This window comes from Argentina silus (assembly GCF_951799395.1).
Source record: "Argentina silus genome assembly, chromosome: 9".
Taxonomy (NCBI): domain Eukaryota; kingdom Metazoa; phylum Chordata; class Actinopteri; order Argentiniformes; family Argentinidae; genus Argentina; species Argentina silus.
Window position 1 is genome coordinate 10,352,050 of NC_139663.1, and position 10,166 is coordinate 10,362,215.

At 41.9% G+C, this 10,166-nt stretch overlaps 1 protein-coding gene across 1 annotated transcript; it reads right to left on the reverse strand.

Annotated features, from left to right (window-relative positions):
- Window positions 1-7,723: 7,723 nt before the first annotated feature.
- LOC310809351 (migration and invasion enhancer 1-like) lies at window positions 7,724-9,930 on the reverse strand. The gene is made up of 4 exons (XM_083676551.1): window positions 9,818-9,930; window positions 9,374-9,471; window positions 9,167-9,243; window positions 7,724-9,047 (listed from the first exon to the last, which is right to left on the reverse strand). Exons 1-4 carry the CDS (start codon window positions 9,844-9,846, stop codon window positions 8,964-8,966), a joined length of 288 nt encoding a protein of 95 aa, XP_083532677.1. The 5' UTR covers window positions 9,847-9,930; the 3' UTR covers window positions 7,724-8,963.
- Between the last annotated feature and the right edge of the window lie 236 nt (window positions 9,931-10,166).

Consider the following 10,166-nt stretch of genomic DNA (forward strand, 5'->3'; position numbering starts at 1 on the left):
CCATGCTTACATTAGATTAGATCATTGCTCAATGAGGATTACTTTTATAGTGATGCCTCAACAGTGACATATAGCAAGATGATTACTCTCTCATATCTCCATCTTCACCATGATGGTGGTAATACAGTGTGCTTGTGGCCCTTGATCATTACTAAGACTTCATGAGCGTGACTGGGCATAGTCCTGTGTGTCTAGTAAAGGAAGGGGACATATTTACAGTTCATCCCTTAAGGTGCATCAGTTGATCACTAATGTCACTGTCCTTTTCAAGAGACATTTGGATAGCTTTTTATTTTGACTTTTAATTGTTCATTGGCACTTCCTGCACATATTGCGGTGGTAGGCTGGGGGGGCAGCATCAAGGAAGGTGACACCAAGAGGCTGAACAAGCTTATTAGGAAAGCTGGTTCTGTCCTCTGTGTCACCCTGGACACTGTGGAGGAGAGGGCCAATAGGAGGATGAGGACCAAACTCCTGGCCATCATGGACAGTCCATCCCATCCCCAACATGACTCTGTGGTCGAGCAGAGAAGCTCCTTTAGCAACAGATTATTACAACCATGCTGGACTAAGGAGCGCTATAGGAGATCTTTTCTGCCTGCCGCAATAGGACTCCTCCTCTGGCTGGCTCGATCGGGGTGATGAGAGTCAGGCTGGGGGATGTTAAATCATACTGGACTGTTCTTACTGTATATAATGTTTCAGATGTCTATTTTATTTTATTATTCTATTTTATTATTCTATTGTCACTTTATTTTGTTGTTGTTGTTTGTGATGTAAGCTGCCTTAATTTCCCCTCGGGGATCAATAAAGTACCTATCTATCTATCTATCTATCTATCTAGTGAAGCCAAATGGATCACAAGGACCATCTGAGGGCCTAAGCTTATATGCAAGATGATCCTTCTACAGTTCTGACTAAGTTGAGGCCCCTTCAATCAAGATAGCGCCATCTCATGTCACAGGCCGGTGAGCACACAACGTACTCACTACCTCAGCTCACAGCAGATAGCATGAGTCAGCCGTTGAGACAGTGTGACCTTCGTCGTGGTTTGAATAGGAGAAACACATTTCTTATCTCTGGGGAACGCCCTTCTTCTGCCAGACCCCCCCAAGTCATCGTCAGGCATCCAGTACAGTAACTCACCATGGGACTCCTCATACTGTAATAGCTACAGAGTGCAGTAATTCACAATAAAATGGTTCAATCCCTAAAGGTTCTCTATTCTCAATGATGCAGTAATGCACCAATTATAGCTTATAAAAATAAAAACAGTTTGAGGAGCTACACCACTTAGTGACATTCCTATTTTAGACTCATGTGTTATTACCACCGGAAACTTGCAATCATATTTCTTAATTATCATTGCTTTGCGCAGATGCCTTTGATATATATACAGCATGAATGACATAAACTAAACCGCAAGCTGAAAAACATACTCTACCTACTCAGAATGAATTATGCTATACAACAACTTACCATGATCACATTGTTGATTTAGCATCAATCCTAAACAAGAACACTCCCCACTCATGGATAAAAACCTCTGTGTTATCTATCTGCTCACCCCCCAAAACCAGACAACAGTAATGGACCTCTGGCCTGGAGGGCCACACCCTTACCTGCACAGAGGTAGTCCCGCCTGGTCTGTGGCCGAAGGAATAGGTCGGTCGCTGCGCGGTGAGCGTAGACGTGGTCAATGACAGAGTGAAATGGGGCTGATGGAGACGTTTACAAAGAAAGAGAGGGAGAAAGTGGAGGGAGGGAACACCCTTTTTTTTTTTTTTCGTCAACTAACGCTACACCTCACAACCACTTCGTCGTGCAGCATCCAGGGGGTGGGAGAGATAAGGCAGACAAACAGCCCTATCGACGTAGGCCACCTTGGGCCAGGGATATCCCAACCCTGCTCTCCAACCTCCGCCCTCTCTGGTGGGCGTGGGCAGGACATGGAGCACCAGAGAGACCCACCTGCATGGACCAGCAGCGTCAGCTTCATCCTGCCTGAGGGGCACACAAGGGGTAGAGGGTGGTAAGCAGGGGGGGCGACATGGTATCTGGATATGAGCTTCTTGAGTTCCTACGTCATCTTCTTTACGTACTGGGGATTCCCTTCTGGGGGGAGGGAAGATTCCCCCTCTTGAGAACCTCACAAGGGTTTGATCATCACATTCAATGTTTTTTTTGCTTCAAAAACAGCCTCCAGACTCGTAAGCAACCCCCTACTGACACATTACATACACCATGATGATGTGACACAGGGCAGACTGTCTCCTCCCTCCTCCTTTAGTGGCTTGAGTTTTTTTTTTTTTATGTTCAATTTAGGGCCTTAATTCGATGTTATCTTCTCCAACACTAGACACTCGTGACAGCATTGCTCTTTTACACACACACACACACACACACACACACACACACACACACACACACACACACACACACACACATACATGCACACACACGCACAAAATGTATAGTATGTATGGAAATATAAATGACCTGATGGTGGTCTCTGGACAGGTGACCTGTGCCAAAGAGTGGAGGACATCCATTCTGGCTCAGAATGAGATGGAGAGAAAAATATCAAACTTTATTTCCCTTTTCTGATTCTAAATGATACACAACACTAGTAACAGGAAAAGTGTATGAACGAGTCACTGAGTCCAGTCACTAAACACATAACAGTAATCCAGGATACACATACATGTGCATACCACAGTTCTGAAATACATTCTTGATGTAGTAGGTCTGAAATGCATTATAGATACATTTCTTGTTATGTAAGGTGTTGTAACTTATTGTACATAGACAACATCTGCCATTACCATTTTGCCAAGTGTTGCTACAAGAAGGCGCTATTGATGCCACCATTCTTACCAGTAGTAAAAACTAGATCAATCTCTGAAGAGCATCAATTGGACATTGAGAAAAGTGGCAGTACATTAATCCATGTTACTGACAGTGATTAGTAGATAGGCAGAGGGCTGTTCCTGTATAGTTGCTCAGAATGTTGACCCAATTGAACACCTAACTCCTTTTCTTCCCATTCACAATCATGCATACTGCAACCTTTGTAGGATCCCTTTTGAGATCACTGGAGTTATCCATTGTGAAAGACTAAGGGGCCTTTGTGCATTATGGGTCACGTGTGTTAACACTTTTCTTTATTCACAGACATATTAGAAGCAAACAAATGGCACCTGCTATGGAGCTAAAAAGTATCAAAGATTAAACATAAGAGGAGACATTTTGAATCTGACATATCAAAAGAGGGGATGGGTTTAACGATTTATGAAGTAAGAAAAATGGACCTGAATCAGAAAGAGTGAGGAGAGGGATCTCTCCTATTATGCTGTGGCACAGGCCTGTCACTATCTGCTGTACCCATATGCCCAAGCACTGTACTTTCTGGCATTATCTGACAAAGTCTGCAGACACTCCCCCTCATCATATAGGGAGTACACCCAACAGCACAGTTCAATGGCTACTCATGATTGGTCCGTCATTTAAATGAATACAAGTTATAGAGGTCTGTTTGTATGCTTATTTGCATTTGTCATGTGACCCCTAGACTCTAGACTCTAAGCACAGTGCTAGACTCTGAGCACATGATATATGAGCCTGACAATTGACATGCAATGTTGATAGATGTAAAATGATTTAGAGTAAGCTGTAAGTAAGTAAGTAAGTAAGCTGATTGTCTCAGAACTTGGCTAAAAATGTACAACATAGTTGTAATTTAACTGTATATAAGATGGTTAACAAGGGCACATACAGTATATGATAATTCATTTGACAGGACATACTATCGTGTTACTTCCATATACATACAATCTCTTACAGGTACTATCTCTTAGAGGTATACTCTCTTACAGGTACTATCTCTTAGAGGTACTATCTCTTACCGAGGCAACCTCATCTCCGTAGGGTCTCTCCTCCATGTCGGGGTTGCCATGCCTGGCTCCGTGGTGACGTTACAGAGAGGGAGCAGGGTATTACATCACACCTGCTTCCCCTGTAGAATGAGCACATGACAGTGGTTCACATAAGCATTGTCATTACTGACCTCTACCTGGGTAACACACCTGAACTTCTTTGTGCTGAAGCTGCAGACGACGGTTAAGACCTGTGAAGGGACACTAAGAAAAAAACTGAAATAGATCAAAAACTCAATAAAGTGCAGAACAACCATTGATTAACATGCCAAATTAACTTTTAGAAGCTAAATTTGCACTCAATGATTCAGTGATAGGATTCTGTACGGTTGTCAAATGAATGCACACAGTGGAGTAGGTTTGCAATGGTCAAACTGATATGTTACATGTCGCATAACACTGAGTACACCTTCCCAAGGAAGGGACTATGATTTGTGCCGATGTCTAATGAGAAAGAGTATGCCCGAAAGCAACAACGTAAGCTGAAACCTTAATGAGGCTGATGGTGGCATCCCTTTTGTGGTTTACAGTCCCTTACTATGGTAACTTTATTGTTAATCATCTTAAACATATAAAAGAAGGATCATTTCTATAATACCATAACCCCATCAACTACCAATAACATAATGCTAATTTTGAATACCTTAGCTCTAGTGATTCAGATAGAGGTTGTAGGGACATTACATAGGTGGACAGAGAAGGGAGTAGGAAGGAGAGACTTCTGAGCTCATAGACTCTGGTGATAGGCTCTATCAGCTCTAGAGCATGCAGGCTGACACAAATTATCACTGGTAACCAGCGCCTGTACCCAGGACCCACCTAGTCACAGTGTCTACCACTAACCACGCAAGCACCAGAACATCACAAAGCCTAGCTAAGTGTAAAACAATCAAACAAGCAAAACCAACATTGACCCCATAAGCAATTCACTGACAGTAGAGACAGTCAATCATAAAGATAAAACTTAGCAAACTATGTGTAAATTATCATTATTACAATACCACATATACACTCACCAAACACTTTATTAGGAACACTATACTAATACTGGGTAAGGCTTCCCTTTACTCTCAAAACAGTAAAGGTGTTTTCCAAGATGTTGGAAACATTCCTTTGAGATTCTGGTCCATGATGACATGATTGCATCACACAATTCCTGCAGATTTTTCAGGTGCACTTTCAAGCTGTGAATCTCCCGTTCTACCACATCCCAAAGGTGTTCTATTGGATTCAGATCCGGTGACTGGGAAGGCCACTGAAGAACACTGAACTCATTGTCATGTTCATAAAACCAGTTTGAGACGACTAAATTGTGGCCATGAAGGGGTGCACATGGTCAGCAACAATACTCAAATAGGCTGTGGCATTCAAGCGATGATTGATTGGTATTAACAGGCCCAAAGTGTGCCAAGAAAACAGTCCCCACACTATTACACCACCTCCACCATGAGAAGGTGTTCCTAATAAAATGTTTGGTGAGTGTATATTTAAATTATGTTAATTAAATGGCACTGTACTATATAAGGCAGGATACTATATGTGGCACATTTAGCACCCTCTAGTGTACAAACATGTCTTATGTCTGAGTCATTAAAAACCTGTGTTTTTCTCAATAGTGGATCAGGATCCACTACTACTGTAGCTCCTCCAGGTATGCAATTTGTTTCTGCTAAAATTAGTTAAAGCTTTCTGTGGGTCATTTTCTGTGTTCAAAAAAAGTATTGTGATGTACGAGCCACACTTGTCTGCCAAAATGGGAAACGGGCATGATAACTGGAGGAGACACAAATCAGGAGGGGAAAAAGGAGAAACACAAATCAAATCAAATATGATATCAGCACAATAATCAATAACTTTATTCGGAGTATGGAATCTTGACTGCCTTGAGCAAACAAAAACAGTATTCAGCGTTTGATACTCTGTGCATTCAGAGAAGAAAGCCGATGTCTCATTAGTGTGAGCTGACAGAACAGTGGGTGGTGGTCTTCATACAGTATTTTAAACTAATGATTAATCTACAAGCTAGACCAGCTCTGACAAATGTAAAACTAATAATAAAAGCCTCTTTTACAATACGGGAGATGACGATGATGATGATGATGGTGCTGTTGAAAAAATAAAAAAACTACTGTGGTCTTGGCCCATACCTCTGACTGAGTGAGTGGTCATAGCCACAGTGACCTGAGTGATCAGGGTCAGAGAATGAAGGGAAATACATAGGATGACTCGGGGTGAGCGGCATTTGATGATCCTCTCCACTGGCTTGCCATCGAGGGCTTTCTGCATAGCCTCCTTGATCTACAAGGGCACAAACATTGCATGTGTTGTATAGTCTGCCAAGCAGTGGTGTACATTTGGTCACATACAGTGGAAACAAACGCACACACACATACATGCACGCACGCACGCGCACGCGCGCTCACACACACACACACACACACACACACACACACACACACACACACACACACACACACACACACACACACACACGTAGCCTTTTGTTTCAACCTTGGAGAAGACTAGTTGCCCATTGATCTCAATATCATAGCTGCCTGCAGAAACAACAGCATCGTGTCCTTTGGGAGAGACATGATTGGAGAAGCTCTGTGAACTATTGGTCTTATGTTAAGAACACGCCAACAGGACAGTATAACTGTTTAACAACACATTCTTTCACTTTGGGCCAGCTTACCTTTCCTTCCTACAAAGCCTGACATTTCCGCTTCATTGATCTCTGCAGTGATAGCTTTTGAAAGCTTTTGATAGATACGCCCATACCCTCATTCACCCCTAAAGACAACAATGACATTACAAAAACAAGTCATTGTGATGAATAATTAACTACAGAGTACATGACCGGTTGACACCAGAGCATGCTGAGCAGAGACAAGAAATATCACTTATTCAGAACATTCCATGACACTCTGCATATCTCATAAACCATGGTCATTTTAAGAGTACCAAAGAGTATAAGAGGTTAGAGTCTGCAGTCCAGAATTGCATTGTAAAAACAAGAATAACTTCAAGGACATCAAAACATACCAGTATTTGACTTTGATTTGCACAAGCACACCCATTACATCCAAATGAGATTCTTCTTTTCACTCTGTTGACCTAAAGTCACAGCTGTGTTGCTGACTGAGGTGGGAGGAGTCACCTATAAAAGAGCTGTAATTCCTAAACCCTTCCTCCAATTTGGATGTGAATACCCTCAAATTAAAGCTGAGAGTCTGCACGTTAAGCCCATATTCATATATAACTGTAACTTGAATATGTTTTGGTAAACAGCTAAAATAACAAAAATTGTGTCAGAGTCCAAATATATATAGACTTAACTGTAGGTTGTCAGCATCTATATAGGGGTGGTAAATAATTCTTACCGAGATACATCTGCCTAAGGCTCTTCCCTTCTTGAGTTACCATGGTTGGCTCTGTGTTGATGTTACAGAGAAGGGGCAGGGTATTAGTAAATCTGTTTTCCCTGTCAGGTGAGCATAACAGTGGTATTCTGGGAGCATTGTCAAGAGAGTAATTATTATTATTCAGATATACCAGGACAATAGACCTGTAGTGTCTGTTTATGCTGAGGATGGACATCATAACAGAAACACACAATTTATCACCATTATCATTTTCTGTTACTTTTAAAGTCAAGTGAAAAATTTAAGGCAGAGGATGTTGCAACATGAAAATATGTCGTAATGTTTCAGATTAGTGAAAACACAGGCGAAATGTAAAAGTGAGGACAAACACTGAGAATAAACAAAAAAATACCAAACAACAGCTTTAGTTAAATAATCAACGACTTTATTGAAAGATTGCAGTCTTCCCTATCGGTATCACACCCAATTGCCCTGAGCAAACAAATAAACAGTACAGAAACGACAATTTGCTCGTAGAAGAACCAGGGCTGATGTCTTGTTAGTGTGACCTGACAAACCAGTGGGTGGTGGTCATCATAACAACATCAACAATTCATCAACTGGCCAGACCAGCTCTAATGATAATCCTAAAAGCCTGAGTTACAGTAATTGAAATCAAGACTTTTGAGTAAATGATAATGCATAACTTATGATCCGTTGGCAATATGAAGACAGAAATTCAGAAGTGGTTTGGCTGGTTGTTGCGACTTGCCTGGCAAGGGAAAATAAAAATAAAAACCTTATTATTAATTAATATCGCCAACAAGTTCCTCAATTGAGGAACAGTGTACTTGTGTTAACAATTAACAAGGTGGTAAAATGACAGTGAAGAAAGAGTATTGACCACATCTTAAATCAAATGATCTATTCAAAATAACCATTGCAATGACTAACAATGACAGGTTTAGCAGCATCTTGGTTAGCATAGTGTGATACAGAAGCAATAATCAGGCCTCTTGGCGCTTAGGTGGATCGAAAGATTTTAAAAGACTGGAGTTATCCCTTATTTATTATTGTACTTGACAATGCATTATAGAAAATAGACACTTGATCTCTTTTTGCAGTCATCAAAAGTTGTCAAGCTGATAAAAGTGTCCAAAAAAAAGAAAGAAAAAAGAAAAGAAAGGAATGAAAAGGAAGGAAAGGAAAATCAGGCAGTTGTCTGCCAGACAATGCGGTTTATGGAGTCCTGCCCCACCATCTCATGGTCTTCTCCCTTTCTCTGTCCTCATAAACTAGACAAGGAGCCACCAGGACTGGGCTCATCATACCATAACCTTTCACCTTTGGGCAACAGTAATCATTAAAGTCCTGGAAGACCGCTATGAGAACAAGAGAGGGGAGAGAGAAGGGACAACAGCACCTAACGACAGCTCTCTACATAGAAGACAATGGCTACAGAGGTCTCAGTCAAACTCTGTATGAAGTGTTTTTTTTAATGTAACAGAGAGGTGTCCTCACTAGTGCAACTAGTCTGAATGAGTGGTAACAGATGGTGGCAGTAATCTCATTGCACTGGCTTTTTTTTCCAGCATGCTGACACATAGGGAGATGCTGTACAGAGACGGGTAGGGTCGGAGAATGGAGGGGGAAAAAAGGAGATTTATAGGATGACGCAGGGTGGCCGGCTTTTGCTGATCTTCTCCACTGGCTTGCCATCATGGGCTTTCTGGATTGCATCCATAATCTATGGGGGGAAGAAGAATTGAACAATTGCTAGCTTTGAGAGGCGCGCGCGCGCGCACACACACACACACACACACACACACACACACACACACACACACACACTGGGGAGCAACTCACGTCGTCCTCATATGGGAAGCCACTTGTCTCCAGTTTGGAGAAGACCAGCTGCCCGTTGATTTCAATCTCAAAGGTACCTGCAGAAACAAATATACATGACATGCAAAACGGTATGGGATATTCAGAAGAGATCTGAAAACTCCTGGTGAATTTCATAACACTTAACACTAACTTGGAGAGCAGTTGAACAGTCTCCCAGTAGCTCACCTTGCCTTCCCACGACGCCTGTCACCTCCGCTTCAGTGAACTCCGCGGTGACGACCCGCGCGAGCTCCTGATAGCGGGGCTCGTACCCTCATCCGCCACTACCGACAACAATGACAGGGACACCACGAAAAGTAGTGATGAGTAGCTAGTTAGCCATTTCCCCATAAGCAGCAGTAAGACCAAATAATACACACACTTCCATCTATGTAACCTGTTAATTATTTGTTTGTAACCGGTTAATATAAAATGGTTAGTGTATCGTTGTTAGATAGCAAGGTGCAACATCATGGGAGTAACAGGAGCAGGCAGAGGTATGCTAGATAGCTAGCCAGACAGTCTATTTTTTCGTTACCCCTAGCTAATGCTAGCTAATAATAGCAACACTGGCGACGGCTACATCGAAAAACAAACCAAATCGCTACAATACATTGATATAGAACATACCAGTATTCCACTTTGACTTGCACGCCCATGGTTTCTCAAGTAGCTACACTATTTCTTCTCAATAACACCTAGACAGCTAATACTGCTACAACCCAAAGACACGTTTGTGTAATTGTGGGAGGAGCTAGAAATATCAGGAAGAAAATATATGATGGCCCCGTTCGAATACTTTTTAATGCATCCATCCTTCCTTCCTTCCTTCCTTCCTTGAGAAAATGACTGATCTGTGGGGTCTGAACAATTTCTAGAGCAGGCAAATCTGGTTGTGATTGTGACTGCATGAAATGTAGAAAATGTACAGCACAAAATGTATATGTCAAAATGCACAAAGAAAATAAACAACAACACA